The following is a 25,000-nucleotide window of genomic DNA, read 5'->3' on the forward strand; positions in this document are numbered from 1 at the left end:
CAGTTGAGGGGCCCGATGATCAGTTGAGGTGCTCTAATTCGCAAAATATGGTGATTTTAGGTGATTTTTAGCTACTTGACCGTGATTTTTGGGGAGCACCCCCTAGATACGCCACTGCCTAATTCTACCATACTACCATATCCAATCAGAATTTAGGAATTTGGTTAAACCTTGTGTAACAATAGCAACTGCCAAATTTATAACATTTAACAAAAGTTCCTGATGATGACATAATTAATGTCGAAATATTGAATCCCAACACGATGGCATGTATTTCAATACTTGGAGTATGTATTATACTTTCTTAACAAAAGTAATTGTTCATCATTCAATTAGCTATTTGTAGGTGGAGCTTTGGCTTGGTGGTTAAAATGTTTGCATTCCTATTTCTGTATCTTCAATGTAATCTTGGAAAAAATTAGGTTTGTTTCTTTCACAACCAAACAAAAGAACTCCACCCTCAATTCTTTGTATTTGTTAAAAAAAAAAGTAATGGACAATTCCATGTAATCACCTTAGATGAAATACTTCAATTTCATATGGTGTGAAAGTATCCTCACACTTACAAAGAAGAAAAACAAAGCATTATTGTTGGAAACAAAAGTATTTAAACAATGGTAGGCCCTAAATGCACAAAGCCTGTCTGATTCATTTAAAAAGGAAGTCTATAAAGCTGCTGTGAAGATAGCAGACAGTGGCTAGAATAAGTTTGCTGGCCTCTATGGGCAGTTGCACATTGGTAATGCTGTAAACAACTTTAAAGTTTGAATACCGTTTTTTGTTATAAACCAAACAGATTGCTTTTAATCTATGGGATGATCTCACTTACAAAATAGAAAATTTATTAACCAGTATATTGGCAATCATCAAAAATAACATGACACAGTCAAAGCAAATAGAAATGGATATCACAAACATTTTTTTTTATCAAATTCAAAGTCCAAATAATGGACTCATTAAATAACCATTTCTGATCATGTTGATGGTAGGATTGAGGATGCATGCACCAAACAATGGTAGGCACTAAATGCACAAAGCCTGAATCATTTAAAAAGGAAGCCTGAGCTGACAGTTGCTGTGAAGGTAGCAGACAGTTCCTAGAATGAGTTTGCTGCCCTCTATGGGTAGTTGCACATTTGCTATAAAAAACTAATAAGTTTGAATACTGTTTATATTTTTTCGTCCAACCAAATTGACTGCTTTAATCAATGGGATTATCCAGAGGTGATGGAACTAGAGGATTATAGAGAGTAATGTGTGACCGGAAATGGTCTGCAGTCAGTTGGTTGTTACCATGCGCCAGTGATGTTGGAGTATATAGTACAGCAATATTAAACTATTATGTAGGCCTAATGAATGAATAAATTTCGGANTATCATAACCAAAATATTAATAACTACAAAGTTTCTGGGCGTAAATTCCCTTAATATGAATGAAGGGTTGCTCAATCTCCTTGCCATACAAATTACAGCTCCTACTGACGTCTCAGTCGAGAAATACGAGTAGCTGAAGTTTTTCTCGCAAATCTGACTACAAAACCATATCCAAATTCACGTTCCACTTCTGAGCCTGTGTTGTGCTTCGCACACGCCGCTGAGGGCGGCGTTCCGGGAACCCTGCGTCTAGTTTACAAAACACAAAATGTAATAATCAATACTGTATACAGTATTAATCATCAGAAATATCATTACATAGTCAAAGAAAATAGAAAATGGATATCACAAACAATTTTTGTTTTTATTAAATTCAAGGTCCAAACATGAACTCATTGTGAAAGCATTTCTGATTATGTTGACAGTAGGATAAAGGATGTGAAAGTTAGATGCTTCCATTAGGGAAATTAAGATTTCCTCATTAGAGAGATAACAGAAATGTATATTGTCACCTTGAACTTCATTTTTTTACTTTGAATTTAATATTAATTTTCTCTTCCAAGGTTGTTATGAGCCGGTTTGATCAGAATAACTATGTCGACTATGAAAAACTTGCTGCCAATGTGAAAACAGCTCAAACCCGTTTACAGCGCCCCCTAACACTCTCGGAGAAGATTTTGTATGGGCATTTAGAAGATCCGAGTGGCCAGGTAATTTGAATAGATGTCAGTTGTTAATGTGCAAATAAAACATTTTTTAGGTGAGCCAATTGACTGCCTTCTAATGTGAAGGTAGTCCCAATCATTGAACACCGAAGGAAGTTGAATTCAGTATTATGGGGATGGTACTTCTTTGCCCATGTGTGCGTAAAAATATTGTACCATGTACCAAGTGAAATTGACCAATGAAATGTTAAATTATGTAATTAATATTTATAATGATAGTAAAAAATACCCTCAGATCTGTTTTAAAATGATATATATATTTTTTAAGGATATTGTACGTGGTGAAAGTTACCTGAAACTGCGGCCTGACCGTGTGGCCATGCAGGATGCCACGGCACAGATGGCCATGTTACAGTTCATCTCAAGCGGTCTACCTAAGGTTAGTGTGATGAGAACATAAAGTAAGGTTAAAATCATTATATTTTAATGTATTTACTTTGTTATGAGGCTGATGAAATGGAGTTTTTTGCAGGATTTGAACCTTATGGAATTGGAAAATGTGCACCTAACTGCGGTGTCACATCTCCATTGCAGTGAAAGTTAGTTGTTATTTATTTACAAACTTGAGATATTTGAATCATTAATACAGTTGTTGTCGCTTCTCCATTCCCAGGTTGCTGTTCCATCTACAATCCATTGTGACCATTTGATTGAGGCGCAGATTGGTGGCGCTAAGGATTTACAAAGAGCAAAGGTCAGTTCCTAAAAAATATTAGATTTCTTTCAGTCGATGCTAGCATAGTCTGAGCTTAAATGGTATGAACTTGAAATATCTTTATATAAGTTTGTACATTTTGTCTGAGTTTTGATTCTTTAAGTTTTATCAAAACAGCAGGCCACTAAATACTATGTTGTTTGCTATCTTTCAAGTAGTAATTAAACAATTAATAATTAACAATATAATATAATTAATATATGAAATTGATATTTTTGTAATATTAGATATATTTAGAATTGTGTTTTATATTATTTTCTGTGTTGCAAATTCTGTAGGATTTGAACAAGGAAGTGTACAACTTTTTGGCAACAGCTGGAGCCAAGTACGGAGTGGGATTCTGGAAGCCGGGAAGTGGAATCATACATCAGGTAATGATGTTATTTTTAATAATATTATATTTGGTTACGTACGAGCATTGATTACATTAGCAAGGCCTTTGTTGTTTGCCTTGGTGTTAAACTGCATTTACACCAAATGCAAATATTCAGATCAGAAGGCCTTCCGAACCGATCAGAAAATCATATCAGTGTGTAAGAATAGGAACACTGGCTTTCAGTGCATCTGGAAACGCATTCCGAATTTCAGTTCAGATTTCATTTCATTTATTTGGTCCAAAGAACAATGAAACTGACAAACACAAAATAGCAGAGAGGAAAAAACAACACTCAATTGGCCGGACAGGAATTACCAAAATGTGAATTGAATCACTGTTTAGTGGCTTTTAGATCCCAATTAGAACATAAATTAGCATAAAAAAAGTCAGGTAAAAGTAGCATTAAACTTTAGTTGCTTACTATTCGTCTTGGTGCAAGCCCTTTTTAAAATTACCTGCTTCAGTGCTAGCCCTTTGTGGTCTGCCATGGCTCTCCACTCATGGTCTTTACAGTGGGCCATGGGACAGCCATGGAGACCTAGAATAACCTCAAGAACTGCCATTGGCAGGATGACAGCTATGCCAGGTGTGGATAGATCGTGAATTTGACTACCCGTGTATGGTGCTGCCTACAATATAATATTTTTATGATCATGCCCATATATGGACATGATGTAATATATCATTAATCCCATATATAGGTGTGATATCATTATGCACATGCAATATGACAGCATGGTGCCATGCCTATATGTGGCAAAGACAAGCCAAACCAGTCCTTGGTTGCAAAAATTGATTTTCAGTTATTAATACAGGGTTATACATTAAAGTGAGAGTTATAAATTGATAAAAGAATCATGTAAATCCAACATTTCCTTATGAAGTTTCAAGCATTCAAACATAGAGCTGTTTAAAGAACAATTTTTGAGAAATCAGCCTTCAAAGTTTATGATTTCGGGCATTTCTCAGGCAGAGACCATCACCAAATTGTTAAAAATTGTTATTTTTAACATTGAAAATGGGGAAAATAACAGTATGGCATGATGTATAGATATACGTAAAGGTTAGTTTAGTGCAATAAAATAGATTTTAAAAATGTTGACATTCCAGCATGTTTTGGCCATTATCTCTGAAACACGAATTGCAACGAGTGACTGGTTTGGTTTGTCTTTGCCACATATATGGATGTGATATGACATAATGATGCCATGCCCATATGTAGAAATGATATGACATGATACTATGCCCATATATGGATGTGATATAACATCATCATGGCCATATATTAATAGGCAAGATACACATACAACTTAATAGCTTGGAGATATGAGCTAAAGTAATATTTTCTAAGATTGTTTTCATGTACCACTTCAGAAAAATTTCTTTTTATTTTGACTACTAAAGTATTATGCAATTCAATGAAAATGCTAAGTTTAGAGAGAGATGTGGTGCACAATAGGCCTACATATTTCTTAAAATGTTTCTTAAAATGTATAAAATGATAATACTCAATTATTTTTTATAAGCATTATTTTATCCAGATTACAGTGCTTATATTATATTGGTTCATTCTAATTGACCCAATATATATCTTAAAAATTTATAATAATAGTTCTATCAAGTATCCTCCATAGAAATGTATTTATTAATATTATAATTGTTAATTAATGTTGTTTGATTGTCTGTCAGATTATTCTAGAGAACTACGCATTTCCTGGTGTTTTACTGATCGGAACCGACTCCCACACTCCAAATGGCGGTGGGCTTGGTGGGCTGTGTATTGGCGTAGGTGGCGCAGATGCTGTGGATGTAATGGCAGACATACCCTGGGAATTGAAATGCCCTAAGGTGAGATGAAAGTTAATGTCACCCATACAGTTTAACACACCCACCCACACACACACACCTACAAATATAGTTCGCCATATCCCAACACATAACCAGGCATCACAGCGTGAATTTATTAACAAATTTCAATCAAGGAACATTGAAGTAATAACTGTAAACCAATTTCAATCAAAGAAATGTTGGTGATTGTTAATCATAATCTAGTTTTTTTATTTGTCATTTCACAGTTGCATATTGAAATCTGATAAATTAATAATTATGTGATTTATATATAGCAAAAAAAAATGTGTCTAGAATATAATATTTTTCTGTTGTGTTAATGTTGAATATATAATGTATAAATATTAACAGATACATACACGTTTTCACATTGTCCACTCTCTTATATGATTAGTGTCTCATCATGACCTAACACATAACCAGATATCACAGTGTGGTTTAAACAAATTTCAATCAATGAACATTGCGATAATGACTAACCTAATATCAATCAGAACTGGTGATTGTTAATTTTCATATTGAAATGTAATATTAATAAATAATAAATAATAATAGTTGGATTTGTATAGCGCATTATGCGAAAAAGCCTCTATGCGCTTGGTGATTGAGCTCTTTGAGTTTGACATTTTGAAAAAAAGTTTGTTATTTTATGAAACTAAAAAACCTACTCCTTAAACTAAAGCATGGTTGGCTCCGAGGAGTTCATCCGCCCTTTGTTCAATGAATAATTATTTGATTTATATACAGTATAGCTAGAGTACTATGTGTCTAGATGTTTTGATGTGTTATGTTTTGATGTTAAATAATTGTAATATATAAAAATTTGCCTTTTCCGCACTCTTATTTTGTTTAGTGTCTCATAAGCTAGTTATAGCCGGCCCTTTTTTTTGTGTAAAAGACAAGTTCTCGTAATCTTGAAAGCTACGCTGAGGGCAGTATAATAGAGGCAGTAGAGTGTATTGGCCCTAAAGGCCTCCCATACAAAAATGATCTATTAATCGATCAGCCGAAAAGATCTGCTAATCAATCAGCAGAGTGTTTCTAGACCTCCTCAACAGGGCTAAAAAGGGTGAGACTTAAATAAATAAATACTGTACTTGCACAATACATTGATTTTTTTATAGACTATAATATTCTTATAATGAAAATTGTTAATTTGCTGTTGCTTATTACAGGTTATAGGCATTAAGCTGACTGGCAAAATAAGTGGATGGACGTCGCCGAAAGGTAAAGTACAAACTTTTCCTGTCCTACCTCCTTATAAGGTAAAACATATTCCATACAAGCACTGTCTACCACTGCAGAACTACTGATTGCAAGCATTCACAATGGTACTTGAGTGTGTCTTTACAGTTAAGAAACTATTGCCTGTTGCTTCAGTGTATTTTATTCTTTATTTATTTGTTTTTATTTAAAACAAATATAGGAATGGTGTAGACATAAACATTACATATTTTTAACTAGATGGTCTCAACCTAGGGGTTGACGTAAACACTGTGATAATGAAATTATGCAGGCGGTAATACCAACTGTTGTTTCTTGCAGATGTGATCCTAAAAGTAGCAGGAATCCTGACAGTGAAGGGAGGCACCGGGGCTATTGTTGAATACTTCGGACCAGGTGTAGACTCGCTCTCTTGCACAGGTAATAATAACTACAGAAAGTGATCATTCTTTGGTTACTGAGACTATGGCTAAGTCCTATTCGCTACACGTAATTGACTGTTCTACTGCAACGACCATATTGTGCATTCAAAACCAGTACATACAAGTCCAAATTCAAAATTTTGGGTGCACAAAATGCAAGGATTAACACAACACTGCCACTCCGCTTTTATAGAGTGAGAATATGTTCTCATGCTCTGTAGTTTGGCTATCTAGTTGTGTTTATTTGCTTGGCTTGGAACAACCTTTTTTAAATAGGGTGGTTTCGAAGCCTGCAGAAAAGATATTCTTACGGTTGTTAGTTCAGATCCTACATTAGTCCATATTTTTTTTATTGCAATGTCCTTTTGTTTGCTTGTTTTCAAGGAATGGGAACGATTTGTAACATGGGGGCCGAAATTGGTGCTACAACCTCCGTCTTCCCTTTCAACCACAGGATGGCAGACTACCTCAGAGCAACAGAGAGACATGGTAAGTCATCATCTACATTTTTATTATAATAATTGTTTAATAATAGTAATTAGTAACTGTAAATTGAATTATATTGTTTTTTTATTGATGGTTTTTGGTTGGTTTTGACAGAAATGTAATTTTGTTGTAGTTGAAACCAAGTCTAAAGTTGATTTACCATTCAGTGCTCTGTGATTTTTTTGCTTTATTGTTGAATACACAATGAATTTATAAATCATATGGAAATTAAATTTTATTATTCCATTCTTTAGACCAATAGAGAATATTAATTTTATGAATAAATTTTCATGCTTTACTGTCTATGTATGTATTTCCATTATCTTTCTATTTAACGCATTGAATACTGTTGAGGTTTTTGTTGTTTTGCAGAGATCGCAGACTTGGCCAATGAATTCAGCCACCTACTATCTGCCGATTCTGATGCCAAGTACGATGAGGTGTATGAGATCAACCTCGATGAGGTAATTATCTTTTACCCAGAATTCTTAGCTACTCTTCTTGTACAACATCATTAATATTATTTTGTCTGTTTAATAGATCTCTTACAATTGATTGAATTTTTATATTTAATTTTGATAGACATAGAAATATTAATACATATTTTTTTTTTTTTTTTGTGGTTTTTATGTGCGCTCTTTACTTTTAGCTAAAACCACATGCAAACGGACCATTTACCCCTGATCTAGCCAACCCAATTGAAGAACTTGGTCAAATTGCTAAGAAAGAAGGATGGCCATTGGACATAAGAGTTGGTATGTAGTAGCCTGTAGCCCTTGTATGTTGGCTTATCTTTCCATTTAAAAAATGTATGTATCCCTGTTGACTGAAAATTGTGATAAACAAATTCGAGTTATAATCACCTTGTAAAAACTTGATTTCTGTGTAGGTGCTGATATAAATAGCAGATTATTATTATTTTATAAATAGCTAATTGTTTTCATCTGATGAAGGGCTATGCTCGAAACATCCTATGATTTCGTGTAAATATTTGCAATATTGTACTTTACGCTTGAGCGTTATTCACTATCCATTATTATCAATATTGTTCAAAGACAACTATACAATTTTGCAGTGGCTAATAAAATTATTATCAGTATTGTTAATGTTTTTTAGTATTGTTATTATTGTTACGGATATGAAGTATTATGATTGTTATAGTTGGTATTATTTTTATTGAAGTCATTGCTATTTTATGATCGTCAGTATTATTACTGTTAATTGTTATTATCTGTACCTGCCATTGTTAGTATTGTGTATTATTGTTGTTTTTATAACATTATAGAAATTCTTAAATATTTCTAATATTATCATTATTTTTTGTTTAATAGGCCTCATTGGTAGTTGCACTAACAGCAGTTACGAGGATATGAGCCGAGCAGCAAGCATTGCCAAACAAGCATTAGATCATGGTGTAAAATTCAAGTGAGTTTATGTTTACACTAGGTTAGAAAGTCAGGTTCAAGTTTAACAGTGTATGTGTGACCCCACCATGGTCAAGTTTAATAGTGCATGCGTGACCCATGGCTTAATGTCTTCTGAAAGGCAATGCACTCTTAACTGATATTTTATCGATGGAGACCACAGATTTAGTTTTTTTTATTATCAAATTAATTATGCTATGTAGTAAGACTGTACTTTAAATTCACTTCTGTGACAAGTGTCACACTCTAATGTAGTGTGAAAGGTTTTCATAGTGAACTTGTTTTGTTGTTCTTCCCTTTTAATGACTCATTTACTTTCTTTTTAGGATCGCAATCCTCTTAGTCTTGTTTATTGGCAAATAGTAGGAATTTTTATCCTCTATTTTGGCTTGTGTAGCTAAAATTCAATAGATGGCCAAAAAGGCTTCTTTCCTTTCTTCAGAAAGTAGAGATGAGTAATTTTTCTGTACTGGCCTAATGTTGCAATGGTGTGGAGAATCAGCCTTGCAGAGCAGCAATGATGTGATTTGAACATACATATAGAACCTTGATTTTATGTACGGTACGGGACCACAGGATGTACAATAATTGTTTTAATTGTTTTTAATCTTTTTTGCATTTCTGTTTCCCTTTGTATTGTTTTAACCATGTAAATTTTGATGCAATTCAGCCTGTGCTGCAAAATCAAGATGTTTTAGTAATAAACCAGAATAAATAAATAAATAAACATGAACCGGGGAATTCGTAAAATCAAGGTTTGGTTATATTTGTGGTGACCTTAGACCTTACGTATGTGATACGTAGGGAAAACTAAAACCATTTGCACTACACTGGGCAAAGTTTGTGTAGAAAATTCGATCAGGCGAGTTTTCGCACGAAGCTAAAGTAGGAAAGAAATTATTTTGTGCACCAACGGTAGTTGTTCATCTTGCCCAGTCCATGTGGTTTTAGATTATAACAGCGTGTTAATTAGACACAATCAACGTTGCTGTTGAATGCAGATGTTTTGCAAATGGTTTGTTTCATGTTAACAGTACTAAAATAATAAGAAAAACTCACTTTTTACATTATGGTGGCCCTGCAAAGGGCTATTTGTTTTGAGTATTTTATGGGGTTTTGATGATGTCATCATCAATACCAAGCGTATGTAAATCTGAGGGTTCATATAAATGAGGTTCTACTGTATTATGTGATTAGGCAAAATAAAGAATGAATGAATGAATTAATTTTGCAGGTCAAAGTTCACAGTGACTCCAGGATCTGAGCAGATCCGTGCCACCATTGAGCGGGATGGGCAAGCTGAGGTTCTAAGTGATGCTGGAGCAGTGGTATTAGCAAATGCTTGTGGTCCATGCATTGGACAATGGGACAGGTAGGCTGATTGTTTATGTCTGGCTTTAGGCTCAGTTTCCACTATTTTTGTTATAAATGGGAGAAATATGACATCACTATACCATTATATATGCAAAGCAGATATAAGTTAGCATATAGTAATGAGATTTACAATGATAAGAAGTTATATATTGTTTCTTTCAGACAAGATGTAAAGAAAGGCGAGAAGAACACAATTGTGACATCATACAATAGAAACTTCACCGGTAGAAACGATGCTAATCCAGCCACACATGCATTTGTTGCCTCCCCTGAGGTGAGTACGCCAGACTGGCTAGCCTAGGGCTGGAATTTTTACCAGTAAGCACATTCTGCCAACAGCGGCTAACTACAACATAGTCTTGCGTGACAAATAGATGGTGGTCGGAAAGAAAAGTATATGAAGTTAAACAGATAGATTTCGAAGTGATCTTGAATGAAATCAGCTATTTGCTAAACCTAAGCAAAAATGTAACTATATTTTAATAACATAACGTTTTAGAAGTTGGCTAGGTTGTCAGAAGTGTGCTTGTATACTGTAGCTCATAAGTTTGAAAACCAGCAATGAAATTTTACATACAGTATTTTCAAATGCGTCATTGTGTCACAAATAAAGCTTCTATTTCCTTGATTCCCTATATTTCCTTCATGTTATTCTTGACAATTACATGTAAATTCATTTATTGTTATAGATAACCACCGCACTGGCATTAGCTGGAGATTTGTCCTTCAACCCAGAGACTGATGAGCTGACTGGTGCTGATGGGAAGAAATTCAAACTACAGAGTCCATTCGGGGATGAACTTCCAGCCAAGGTAACCAATTTCATTTATGGTTCTTGTGTTGTTTCATTTCATGCAATAGGTACCTTTGCATTCATCTAAACCTTGATTTTGCTATGTATTTCTTTGCGTTTATATGACAGTCTATACTGTCTGTACAGCAGTGCGGCCGTTCCATGGCAAAACAATGTAACTTTAAATTGTCACTTTCCGAGAAAAATAAATTGTCTTACCCTTCTGAAATTTTGCAGCACTACCATTCCGAGGCAAAACAATGTATCTTCATCATAGATACATTGTTTTGCCTTTTAATCTTGCAGTTACGTTGTTTCACCACGGAAAATCACTAGATTTTATGTTTTGTGTTTAAAGATAGGTAGGTGGTGCTATCTTGGAAACTACTTATCGTTGAGACATGAAATTTTCATAGGTAATTCAGAAGTGTTTAATATACTCCCAAGTATTATATCAAAATCGACAAGAATTTGAGTTACATTGTTTTGCCTTGTAACGAGTGCATGGCTATTGTTTTTGTTTGACTGCTGCAGGGACAGATAATGTGTTAGTATTATAACAATAATTATGTGCTTCTTTAATTTGTAATTTTGCTTGTGATCTATGATGATGCCCACACATCTTAGGTATTATGTGTAATGAGTAATGAGTAATGACCGGCAAGTGAGATTAAGTTGTGCGCTGCTAATGCACAATCCTATAGGTGTGAAGTTACTGAAGCATAACTGTTTTTATACATTATTCTATAATCAACTTTTTGTGAAAGTTTTTCTTATCTGTCGTGTCGAATACTTTGTACATAAACTTGATAACATCTGCTATACAAGCGCACATCTATTGACCCTTTTTATCAGTATTTTATATTTTTGTGTCTATTACTCCCTCGGGGGCATAACCACTATGTTATCGTCTGGCAGTTATTAAACCCTGTAAGAGCGAGTAAGTCCGGTGGCAATGCATGATGAGTACTACTACTACTACTACAAGGTAGAGGGCGCCCTATCGGAAAACGAATGGAGGTCGGAACTCAACAAACATACATTTGATACTCGAACATGCGTCATAGAGATGCAACACACATTCGATACAAACGCCTTTTATGGCATCTTGAAGGACGCCCTCTGTATCTTGGTGGTACTTTTCGAGATAGAGTAATGTACAGTAGTAGTAGGCAGTAGACACTCGCTCCCGCTTGGAGCGCATTTTTTTATTACTTTACATTATTTTCCTTATTACATTATTTTGAATTTTTATTTCTTGTATTTTGGAACTTGCTTACAATGTAGACATGATTGCAGGGCCTTAAAATGTAATGCGAGAAAACAACAGCTTTGAATAATATTTCACGTCTGCAAATGGATATTTCTGAATGTGTATTGCAAGATAAATACCACCTACTTTGTGCATATTTTATAGGGTTTCGATCCCGGTCAGGACACATACCAAGCGCCCCCTAGTGATGGGACGGGTGTAAAAGTGGATGTGGATGATAAAAGTAAACGTCTTCAACTTCTTACTCCGTTTGACAAATGGGATGGCAAAGATTTGGAGGAAATGGTCGTGTTGCTCAAGGTTAGTAATTTTCATTATAAAGTAACTTGGATAATGGTGATGATAGTAGTGGTGAATGTGGTTGTGTTGATAGTAATAGGTTTTAAGGTTATTTTTAATCAACTGATAATATTGATGACGTACTTACAGAACGTTCGGAGACCTGTCAGGTCTCATTCTCAACTGGCGTTTCATTCCGTAAGTACGTCGTCACCTTTATGGTTTTTAATTATGTTAGATTGTTTTTGATAAAACCAAGAATATACTTTCATGTTATATTTTGGTGTACTGTCAATAAATGTTATTCAATTCCAATTTATTCAACAACTTTCGGCCATTGACCCATTGTATACATACACAAAATCATAAAATAATAGCGAACAATGTGGAAGATTGTAAAAGATTATCTATCTCTGTTCTCCTCTTAAATACATGATATAGATAATAGATGCATATTTGTTTTATTACTAGTAGACTGTGCAAACTCATTAATTTATATTGTGTAGGAGAACGAACGTAATATCTTGGGATGTATTTTTTTTTTAAATCACTGTATCATTTACATTTGAGAAGAAAATGTATTTCGTCTTCAATATTCCCCCTTCCAAAAAAAATTCTATTTTGAAAAGGAATATTTAAATTTCTCCCTTCCTCAATTTTTAAATTGTGACTAGAAATGCGGAAAGAAGTACAGATCCTTTTGTAATATGGATTTAAATTAGAAAAAAAAGTAGTTTTCACATGCAATTAATTGGTTTGAATGAACAGTAACTTTTTAGCCTACCTGACTCATTAGCATGTGACATAATAAACTTCAACAGGCACTCAAGCTGGCTGTAGGTTCTTGGTTTTATCAAAGGAACTGATCTACTATACATTAAAACCAGACAGTTTTTTTTTTTAAGATATACTGATTTTAATAGTAATTTTGTTGATGGAATGATGTGGGTGGTAATAATAATGGTGATTGGATTGGATTTATTTGGTGTAAACAACAAGATAGCCCACGAAAGACTAGAAGTAGATTTATTTCCAGTGGGGACCTTCTAGTGGTGATTGGGCAGGAGACAATCCCCTACTCTTTTCCGAATGGTGTACTGCGTTCTTTAACGTGCACATTTGCCATAAATGCACACAGGACCAACAGCTTAAACGTCTCATCCAAAAGACGATGCGCTAATATAACAGCCCTTCAGCTGAAACACAAGGAAAGGCAGTGATGAGAATTGAACCGGGGACCTAGAGATCCCCACGGTTCAGCGCACACACAGTGACTACCACCAGATTAGCCGACTGAGCTAAGCTGCTCTTTAAATCACAAACGTAGTTGTGAGAGTACAAAGAAACATACAGTAATTAGGAAACTTACGTATAATGTCAATGTTATCTACACAGACCACATGAGTCCCGGGGGTCCATGGCTCAAGTACAGAGGTCATCTTGATAACATATCCAACAATATGTTCATTGGGTAAGTCCCACGAAGATGCAACGTGTTAAATAGATGAGACATAAAATGACCAAAAAAAAATATGATTGAAATTTGTGATTTTATTGTATACATATTGAAACAAAATTATATAATAAGTATAATAATTTAAATGTTTTAAAATTAATTTTAGTATCTTGTATATTGTAAAATAAAAAACTTGATAATTAAGTATTAGGGTGTTGGGTGAAGACATTATTTTTTTCACACAAAGATAATGAATATTTTAACATTTTTCTCGACAGTGCAATAAATTCTGATAACGGAGAAGCTAACAACGTTAAGAATCAAGTAACGGGAGAATATGGTGCCGTTCCCGATACTGCCAGACACTATAAGGTAATGCAATCGTTTATTTAACATAGGGCGAGACTTTTCTTACACATTGTTTAGCGAAATTTTGAAATCTCGCCTAATTTTTTTTTTTTAAATCTCTTCCATTGAAAAGCATGTTACAGTACATTCCCCACTGAAACCTGGTCCAGACTATTACATTTTCTTTGCCCATATATATTAATGATGTGCCTATATATGGTCATGATGTGATGTCATCATGACCATATTTAGACATGTCACATGTTTTTTGTCCAATGAAATTTGGGCTTTACAGAATGAAAGGATGTGATGCTTTGAGCCAGCCAAACACCATTGTTGTTATTTTGGGATTAAATGTATTATATTCTTGCTTTAGGCCAATAATGTCCGATGGTGTGTGATCGGTGATGAGAACTACGGCGAGGGCAGCAGTCGTGAGCATGCCGCTTTGGAACCAAGGCATCTAGGGGCTCGAGCTATCATTGTCAAGAGCTTTGCAAGAATCCATGGTAGATATATTTTGATTGTTTTGAGTCTATCCATCCACCCTATGTATTTTTACCAATGATAAAATGTTTCGGTTTTATTATTAAAACAATATAACAATCCACCATCATTGATTCACAACTGATTTTTGTGTACCTAAATTATAATGCTTGGAAGAATAGAGGATCACTTAAAATATTAACGCTTTCAACGATGAAGAGTTTCAAAGTCATTTATTTTTTGCCATCCAGAGATATCTGTCATGCCGAGACATTTTCAAAAACACACTAAAATCTTTTCTTTTTATGACAAAACCTGGCTTGCACTTTTCTCTATGGCCTTATGATTGCCTCTGTCTCTGAGCACCCTGTAGACTGTGGCAGGGTAAATGCGTAACCTGTTACTTTGCTCAAGTCACCTAGGAAGGGGTCCTGAAATGCACTAGATTGGGGGCGGATGGTGACCCCTAAGATAATTTGCATTCTGTTGTTCCAGACTGTCATGAAATTCCATTTTTTAATCTTTTATTTTGTGAAGTGCATAGATTACATTACATTGCATTACATTATGCACTATAGCAGTATAATTATAATTTGTCTAACTTTGAATGACCTGCATGTCAACCGTAGAAAATGTATTTACACCTTATTTCTGACTCATCCAATTTATAACATCCGTTTGCTTTGTTTATATAGAAACAAATTTGAAGAAACAAGGCCTTTTACCGCTTACATTCTCGAAAACAGCAGACTACGACAAGATCCGTTCAGACGATCGCATCTCACTTCTCGGACTAGCAGACCTGACACCAGGAAAGGTAAGAACAATGTATTTATATGTTTTTCCTGAAGCTCTGGTGTTTTTTATTTGATACAATTAAACTTTCATGTCGTATTGACTGATAGTAAATGGTCTCGTTAATGTATCTCGCACATGCCTGACTCCATCCGTCTCTGGAATAGTCTTCCACAGCATGTTGTCGACAGTGAATAACTCAGTACTTTTAAAGGCAGTCTGGGAAGTGGGAGTTGCGCCCCTTCGCAGAGGAACCTAGAAAATGGGCTAATGTTTTAATTTAAAAAATTAATTAATTTAAAAATAAATTTTAAAAAATTAATACAAAAATAATAATAATAAATAAATTTTTTTTAATGTCTTGGATTCTAAAACTTCCCCTACTTCGCACACCACCACAGTACGAAAATACACCGACAGATGGTCTGTACTAGAATGGAAGAAGAATAATATAGATAAAAAGTAGCTGTCTTTATATATGTGATGTTCTACATGAAAGGAATTGGTACTAATGAACATGCCTACTCAGTAGTTGCATGCTCATTCATCAGATTGCCATGTTGTTAGTCTTCCTAATGACCTCTGGCCCTTGATCCTGCTAATATCACACACAGATATTAAGGCAGCTCTTTATTTAACTTGCTTTAGAACATAGCGTTACTTATTTAAAATACTATTTTGATTGTTTTTCAATGTGATTGTGAAAATTTTGCGATTGGATATTTCAAAAAGCATATTGTTTAATACAAATGCCACAGATTTTAATAATAGTGGATTATCCTTCTTTTAAGAGAAACATAAAAATGTCTGCAATATGTCATTCTATATAGGCCTGATAATGTAATATTACACAATATGGGGGCCATGCCAAATTGAGCATGAGTGACAAAACAAACATGAAAATTAACTTTTATTATATAGCCATATTCTCCACATTATAAGTTTTAAAATGATATATCATTTACTGGAATCGACTTACTATTGCCAAAGTTTTGAGTAAAAGTATGTGACTCCACACTAAAGTATACAATACTGTTACATTCTTATGGTAATTACTTAGTTTAATAATTAGCAACAGTATACTGGGATGGCAGGCTGCATATGGGCAAATCATAGATGTTAATTTAAGTAAAAGTTAGGTTAAGCATACATAATAATTTTGTATTTCTCTAGTAAAAAAAACCTGTTCTTAAATAAAATAATTTAATTTTTTAGAGAGCAGCTTAGGTCAGTTGGCTAAACCGGTGGCAGCCTCTATGTGCGCGCTGAACTGTGGAGATCTTAAGGTCCCCGGTTCAATTCCCATCGCTGCCTCTCCTTGTGTTTCAGCTGGAGGGCTGAAATGCAAGTCACAATACAGTCGACCTTCCTATTTACGAACTTCTCATTTACAAACCTTCTATTTTATGAACGTTCGGCCGATGACGTCATCGCTAGATTTATTCATCTAATTTTTGCTAGTTTTATTTATTTTAAGAAAAACGAATTACAAAAGTCATTAAAAAATGCATTATAGTACTAGTTATACAGTACATTTCATAAATACATCATACTAATTTAGGCTTAGAAAAGTCAAACCAATACATAATGTAAAATAATCAAAACTAGGCGAAATTCAGGCGGGCAGTGCATGCTGCTAGGCCTACCTTGTCTAGGCTAGCCTAAGTGCAAGGCTGGGCAGCCTATACCAGGAGGTCCTACCCTACTCTGTATTATGGTTACCTGCGGTCTAAATGCACTGTAAATCGAATCAGCTAGTTCGAGTATAAATGTATGGTAACATATAGTCAGCCTATAGTATTAGTGACATGGAAGATTAGGTCGGTCTATCCATGGAACGATTTCCATAGCCTATTATGAATCGATATTTAATATTAGTTTGTCTTGCATTAACATTTAATTGATTCTTCAACGATTTCTATAAATGTTTATTGAACACTTAAATGCAAAATTAAGCCTAGATGTTGGTAGGCTGGCCTAGTAACCTTGCTACAACTTGGCGTTTTTAAGCTTGAGGGCGCTATTCTTACGAACTTCTCATTTACAAATTTTCTCAATTACGAACTGCTTTCAGCCCAAGGTGTACGTAAATGGGAAGGTCGACTGTAGTGCACTGTCTGTCAGATGAGATTTCTTCGGGAAAGAGTAAGGGATGGTCTCCCGCGTACTGCCCAATCACCACCAGAAGGACCCCGCTAGAAATAAGTCTTCTTTTGTGGGTTATTCTTGGTGTTTACACTGAATAAATCCATCCGTTTATATCTCATTTGAGTCCTCAGATGTAGACTGTCCATATCACATGTGCAACACTTCGTGCGTCCTATATCTCTCTTCTAATTTAATGATCAAATTTAATTTGACTTAATGATGCTGGCAAAAGTACTTTTCAATTAAAATAAATTTGTAATTGTACTATAACTTTTTATTGCTGAGTTTGACATGGATAGTAGGTCATAATTGTTATTTCAGTTGATGATTAGTCAGCAAGTAGCGATGTTTATATGAGCCTCTGTATTGTGTGAATGTCATTTTATTGCTTTAATGTACTTTAATCCAAGGCTAACCGTAATGAAAGTTTAAGCCATGATATTCTAAGTGTTTATGTGTGCGTGCCAAGACTCAATGATAGTCCTCCATGAGGAACGTTTCCAAGATGAAGTGCCTCTTTAATGGTTTTCGAATTGCATTTTGAGGATGATTTCTGGCGTTTAATTGCAAAACAGGGACACATATTTGCAACATGTTTCTAATCGGATTTGAACAGTTCCTTAATGTTTTGTTTAAATAGTGTATAGGATTGCATACAGATCTTTCACAATAATTTATGTAGTTTTGAATACAATATTATTATTATGTTGATGCAATGATGATGTTGATGAAATAATGATGATACAAAGATTAGAAAAATAATAATAATGATAATAATAGGTTGATGATAATGATGATTATGAATTGATATGATGATAATGATATGCTGACAATGACGGCGATGACCGTGATTTTAACAATAATTATGCGGATAATGGAATGATGGATGATGATGATATTGATGACAATGATTAGATTGATAGAGGTGGTGCTCGCAAAGTTGTGATGGTGTTGATTTTATGACAACGATGATAATGAAAGGCTGACGATAACTGCAGCAACTATGGTAATTACTGTAACTGAATAATAATTATTATGATGATGGATAATGATGATATTAATGATGATTAGGTTTATGTTAGTGATATGGTGATAGTGATGATGGAATGATGATTGAACAATGATAATTTTTATGGTGATGATAATGAAGAAAATGAAATAAGTGATGATTACCATGAAGAAAAATGACAAAGTCAATGGAGTAATGATTATAAATTAAAATCATAATTCTGAAATTGCAGTTATTTTCCACTAAAATGTATGCTAATAAATACTTCTAATTCTTTTTGTTTATATACTGTAATTATATTATTGATACTGATACATGATGATGTGTCAACTGTTATTCATTTTTAAAATTCTATACCTGTGCCTCAGTTTTTCTAATAATATTGCAGTATTGAATTCCAAAAAAAAAAAATCAAAAATATTTAAAAGTTCACGACAAGTGTCCCAGCTTCCATAATATTACAGCATTGAATTCCAGACCAAAAAAAAATATACTATTAGATAATTATTTCCGACTGAAATTTTTATTATATAAAAGTTATTTTATTTATATACTGTCATTATATTATTGATACTGATATAAGATGATATGACAAATGTTATTCATTTAAAAAATTCAATACAAGTGCATCAGTTTCCTTAATATAATATTGCAGCATTGAGTATCAAAGTATATAACACAATAAATTTTAAATAAAAATAAATTGAAATGAGAGACCATGGAATAGAAGAATAATCCTAAAAGTATATAAACTAGCTGCTTTACATATTTGATGTTCTACATGAAGGGAATTGGTACTAATGAGCATGCCTACTCAGTAGTGCATGCTCATTGGTCAGATTGCCATGTTGTTAGTCTTCCTAATGACCGCTGGCCCTTGATCCCGCTAATATCACCCATACAGATATTAAGGCAACTCTTAATTTTTAAGTTTTTATATTTAACTTGCTTTAGAACATAGCGTTACTTATTTAAATCATAGATGTTAATTTAAGTAAAAGATAGGTTAAGCATACATAATAATCTGCTTTGGTATTTCTCTAGTGAAAAAATTTTTTCTTAAATAAGATACAGTAATTGAATTTTTTAGAGAGCAGCTTAGCTCAGTTGGCTAAACCGGTGGTAGCCACTGTGTATGCGCTAAACTGTGGAGATCTCTAGGTCCCCGGTTCAATTTCCATCACTTCCTCTCCTTGTGTTTCAGCTAGAGGGCTGAAATGGTTGTTATAATAGTGCACTGTCTGCAGATGAGACTTTTAAGTGGTTTTTAATTGGAAGGAGACCTGCATATAATAATAATAATAATTGTTGACTTATAGAGTGCATATTGTAGAGACCTATGCACTTACATTATTACTATGGCATATAGCATATACTATCTGGTACTTATAATTCTATTTCAAAAGTTGGTTTACTGTCATTATTTTATTGATACTGATATATGATATGACAAATGTTATTTATTTTTTAAAATTCAATACACATGCCTCAGTTTCCATAAATAATATTACAGCATTGAATTCCAAATCTTAAAAAATAAAATCCAATCCCTTGAAAACATTAAATGCCTGCCAATAGTATAATCTGGCAAGCAATCAATTTAAAAATTCAGAGTTTGATGAAATCCTTCATAAATTTTAATCAAGAATATTGAATTACTAGATTGGGGCTATTACACCTAAATCTCAAAAGCCTGTTTTTTTACAAGATTCAAAATTATAAAATTTATAAGGTTGTGTCAGATAAAAATAGCTAGCATTTCAATATATGATGTAACCAAATATGATACAAAAATATTAATATTTTTGGTAAAAATCTTGAAAGATATATATTTTCAAATTTTGGGGATTTTTTTTTTACCAGAATAGAACATAAAAGATCATTGTGATGAAGAACATTCTTAATTAAACTTGACGATATAAACAGTATATTTCGATCATGACTAAAAATATGTCTCTAGATCTTTATTGCATCATTTATCACCTTGAACCTTGTAGTGACATATTTGAAAAAGATATTAAATGTTAAATGTTGTTGTATTCATTTTTTGAGGAAAATTTGACATATCAGTACTTTTTGTCTCTGTTAATTTTGTGAGATCTAAAAGATATAGAACCAAATTTCAGATAAAAGTGAGAAATACTCATATTAAAAACACTCAATCAAAGTTGATTAAAAAATGTTATAAACTTTTCTAACTCCTTTTTTATAAAAACACTCAATAAAAGTTTAAAAAAATCTTAGGAAGAGGTGTTGTTTTAGTCATTAAACTGACCTTTGACCCTGGGAATAAAAGGCAGGCACTAACCTCCAATGAGCATCATAATTTTGTTTTAAATATAGTAATGCTTGCAAAACACCATGTAGATAGTTCTGAAAAGAACTGTTTGCTGAGATGCCTCAGCATTTCGATTGAGTTGCTTCAATCGTCTTCAGGAGAATAATTTAGTTTTACGTACTATTTGCTTTATGTTCCAAGAGTGAAAAAATTTTGATATTTCTAACATCGTGTTGGATAATATATATATATTTTTTTGTAGCCTGTAGTTCACATTATCAAATAAAAAATATCTACTCTTCTTTATTTTTTAGCCTGTAGTCTGCGTTATCAAACATTCAGATGGAAGCAGTGATGAGATTCAGTTAGACCACTCGATGAACGAAACGCAGATTGAATGGTTCAAAGCTGGTAGCGCCCTCAACAAAATGGCTCTCGACAAGCACTGATGACACCAAAATTCCACCACCTATCTTTCCTTTTAAAACATGCACATTGAGTGAAGAGTTTGATGTGAATAAAATTATTTGTATTGTAAATTCAGGATTATTATTTTAATATCATAATGACCAGAGTTTAAAAATGTTTTAACAAAAATTTTGGTCACAAAATCAACTATTTACATGATACTGATATTCAGTTAGTGTAGTGTTATATATATGAAATAATAAAGTACTGTACAGAAATGAAAAAACTGTAATTTTCGGAATGTTTATTTCAGAGAAAATATGTAGTTTTAATCATATATAGATGCTAATTGTGTTTATGTACATGTTGTACTGTGTTATGGTATAATTCACAGCTTATTAGGTCACAATTGGTTTGGTCGCAATTAATTAAAGATGTATTGTCCCATGCTAAATATAAAAAAAATCATAAAAATATTTTTTTAAATTAACTTGCCCATTTTGAAGTAACATAAAAGTTAACAACTTGAACATAGAAATTAGTGTTTTTTAAAAATGTCTACCCATCAGTTTACAGCGAAAAATGATAGAAACACTTCCAGTTTTATTATTTTTAGTATAATTTGTTGGTTTAAAAATCAGGGTACACATTTTTTTATGCACAAGTTAATAATTGTATGTTATTGCAGAATGAGCAAGTTTATCTCAAGCTCATTTTTTATGATTTTTTTACATTAGCAAGGGACAATACATCTTTAAGTCACAATTAATGAATCACAATGAAAGACTTAAAATTATGCAATGTATGGTGTATTTTAATAGTAAGTTAATTTAATTACTAAAGTCAGTTTTGTTTGCTAGTTAAGGTGGTTGTCATTTGTGATGCAGAGAAATATAAAATTTCCAAGTTGGTCGCTCACTGTAAACTGGTTTGCAAGAGCTAACCAACATAATTTTAAACTGTTGCATGTTGAAACGAGACTATTGCATGTATTTGGGTAAAATTTAAACTTTTGTTGATTTGTCTTTTTCAATTGTAAACTTGTGTGTTGTGTAACTTCAACATTTACTTCTATGTGTATTTTTTTCATCATCAGAATTAAATGCGTATTTAATTTGGCATGTAACAACAAAAGAAATTCTGTAAATTAAATATTAATGTTGTCTACATTGTACTTACTGAAGGGGTATCTTGCTTGCATTTCATATCAAACAAATGTTTGGTTTGAAACTTGCTGAGATAAGACGTCAGATATCCTGGGGATGTTTGTTAATTTGACTCGTTAACTTGCAAATGTTTGTAAAATTGCTCACTACTGAGCAATCACAGTCTTAATGTATGCAATCCTTGTACAAATCAATTAAAACGATTACAGGTCAAAGTGTTGTGTTGAATGTCGAATATCTATTCATTTGTGTCTTTTCCCTGTATACTTTGAAGCTCTGACCTCGCTATGGGTTGTAATTATGCTCTGCTATTGACGATTCTCTCCAGCTTTGAATTCAATGCATTAAAAATAATAGGCACAATAATTTGTTTTTTTGTAACCTATTAATCTATTAAAACCCTTTTCCATATGGTAACTTTAATTTTCGGGATATGTGTAGGCCTACACCCAGATATTTGTATGATTCAGTGTCTTGTGATAAAGTCCTCCCGGCCCCCAATTTCCATTTTATCAAGTGTTTTCCAGTAATCAGCACATTGGAATTCTGAAAATTGAAATTCAGTTTCCATTCTTTAGCAAAATTTTCGGCAAGCGCTAGCATTTCTTTTCATTTCAATTTCATTGTTAGCTAATAGTACAACATCGTCCGCCCAAAATAAGTTACCAACCCATATATCATTAATTCTTGTGCCGAGATCATTTGATTTCAGAATTTTAGTGAATTCATTCATAAGATTTTAAGGAGTACAAGAGACAAAACGCACCCTTGTCTTACACCTTGATGTACCTACATAAAAAATGTCGGTATTAATTGAACCAAAGCAAACCTTACTCTTAAAAGAATCATATAGTCTACCTATAATTATCCATAGTTTACCTCTTATACCCAAATTAGCCTTCATTAGCCTGTCTCTCCATACACTACCGGTATAAATGCCTTTCGAATTCCAAGCTGTAGACGGTGTCGGCAAGTAGCTAGACTCATGGACGGAATCCGGACATCGAAAGGACATCGTTACTCTTAAGGTAATGTGAAATATTCTTGGCGATTATTCTATTAAAGATTTCTGATGAATAGGATGTTTACGATATTCCCCTTAAAACTTAATTATACTGCCATGCGGTATACACATTATTAATTATAGCGTGACATGATATTATTAAATATTTATCTTATGTTACGGATATCCAGACGAGGATACAGCAATAAACGCTGATTAAAGGTTAGTACACATTATAAATTCTCTAAACAATACAAGAAAACGGTATCTAAGCAGTGTCTATCCATTCCGCATGAGAACGAGTAGGCCTGTTTAGCGTTCGAAGAACGTCTTGGAACAACCAAGGAGTTGTTATAGACAAATCAGAAGTATGTTTAATTGTCTAATAAGAGAGACAGATAATACTACCAAATATGAAAAGTCGAATGAGTTTGACAACGATGAGCGAATTCTATGGTCCTTCCTTGATGTCATTGTTTCTATTGCCTGTATTATTTCTATTGTTGGAAACCTACTGGTCGTGGTTGTTTATCACACTATGAAAAAAATCAGAATACAATCTCGGAGGATTTTGACGATAAATCTTGCTTTTGCGGACACATGGATGGCATTGACAATGTTCATAATTATTGCGACTGGGTACTCCTTCCCTGCATCAACTGTAGACGTCACGAAAGTGTCTTCCACCTTGGTCGTCGTTATTGTTGTTTACACCGTTGGAAAATTTGCTTCGTTTTTCTTACTTTTTCTTCTAGCGGTGGACACATGGAAGTCATACTACGATCCTCTAGCATATAACAGATCCACCATGGTGGAGGAGGACGTGAGAGTGATGTGTGTGATCGTCTGGATTTTCTCTGCGTGTTTATCGCCTGCTTTATTCGTTGGCTACGCAGCTGTCTGTGTTCTTTTGATCTACGACACACTCCTTTTTCTAATGTCAATTATATTTTCGTGTGTACAGTTGTCTATATTTTGTGCAAGCCAGATACGAAGAAGAGAACAGAAAAAGCAGCGAAAAGCCAAAGGGGTTAATAGTTGGCCGGTGATGAGTTTTCGTCGTGTGCCGTTTATCTTATCTATAATTTCCAGCTTGACACTAGTCAGCCTAATTTTTGAAACTGTTACAGTTTCGTTAGCGATATCCAATTCTTTTAATTCTGTAATAGCAGTTATTGCTATTTTCATGAAATCCTTCGTTGTTTTAGCAAATCCATTTATATACTGGTTGAATCTTAAGAAATTCAGAGACCGGCTGACAGAGATTGTAAATGGAATCAAAGAACGTATCAGACCAACGCTCGACAGAATCGCATGTTTTTGAAGGCGATTCCTAAGAAGAACCAAGAACAAAATAAAAAAACAATTAATTGTGTTACTGGAGGACTGCGGGGAAAAGTGATGGTAGCTAATCAGTTGACTCTTCCGACTCCATTTTATGAGTCTTTGGATGCTGCTTTGCTTCGTTGCCAATATTATTTCATGATGCAACGTTATTGACCAAATATTCTTCTTTTTTTTCTTTTCTTTTTTTAATATTGAGCTTTCTATTGGATGAATGTAGCACAAATAGGTTAACGACGTATAATTA

General features: G+C 33.7%; 1 protein-coding gene across 1 annotated transcript in view; it reads left to right on the plus strand.

Moving 5' to 3' along the window:
• The window catches only part of LOC117120570 (aconitate hydratase, mitochondrial-like), a 23,969-nt gene extending 2,176 nt beyond the window's left edge, over nucleotides 1–21,793 (plus strand). The window contains exons 3-22 of the mRNA XM_033265594.1: nucleotides 1,937–2,083; nucleotides 2,367–2,477; nucleotides 2,712–2,792; nucleotides 3,092–3,184; nucleotides 4,879–5,037; nucleotides 6,213–6,264; nucleotides 6,583–6,681; nucleotides 7,068–7,172; nucleotides 7,542–7,633; nucleotides 7,819–7,924; nucleotides 8,501–8,594; nucleotides 9,828–9,965; nucleotides 10,130–10,241; nucleotides 10,657–10,779; nucleotides 12,178–12,333; nucleotides 13,647–13,783; nucleotides 14,047–14,140; nucleotides 14,493–14,625; nucleotides 15,298–15,419; nucleotides 21,147–21,793. Coding sequence (XP_033121485.1) covers nucleotides 1,937–2,083; nucleotides 2,367–2,477; nucleotides 2,712–2,792; nucleotides 3,092–3,184; nucleotides 4,879–5,037; nucleotides 6,213–6,264; nucleotides 6,583–6,681; nucleotides 7,068–7,172; nucleotides 7,542–7,633; nucleotides 7,819–7,924; nucleotides 8,501–8,594; nucleotides 9,828–9,965; nucleotides 10,130–10,241; nucleotides 10,657–10,779; nucleotides 12,178–12,333; nucleotides 13,647–13,783; nucleotides 14,047–14,140; nucleotides 14,493–14,625; nucleotides 15,298–15,419; nucleotides 21,147–21,281 — 2,289 coding nt within the window. The 3' untranslated portion in view covers nucleotides 21,282–21,793. The remainder of the gene's footprint in view (nucleotides 1–1,936; nucleotides 2,084–2,366; nucleotides 2,478–2,711; nucleotides 2,793–3,091; nucleotides 3,185–4,878; nucleotides 5,038–6,212; nucleotides 6,265–6,582; nucleotides 6,682–7,067; nucleotides 7,173–7,541; nucleotides 7,634–7,818; nucleotides 7,925–8,500; nucleotides 8,595–9,827; nucleotides 9,966–10,129; nucleotides 10,242–10,656; nucleotides 10,780–12,177; nucleotides 12,334–13,646; nucleotides 13,784–14,046; nucleotides 14,141–14,492; nucleotides 14,626–15,297; nucleotides 15,420–21,146) is intronic.
• Nucleotides 21,794–25,000: the final 3,207 nt, after the last annotated feature.

The sequence above is a fragment of the Anneissia japonica genome, unplaced genomic scaffold, assembly GCF_011630105.1.
Source record: "Anneissia japonica isolate Jap-2015-1 unplaced genomic scaffold, ASM1163010v1 scaffold3474_len973312_cov172, whole genome shotgun sequence".
NCBI classification, from domain to species: Eukaryota; Metazoa; Echinodermata; class Crinoidea; order Comatulida; family Comatulidae; genus Anneissia; species Anneissia japonica.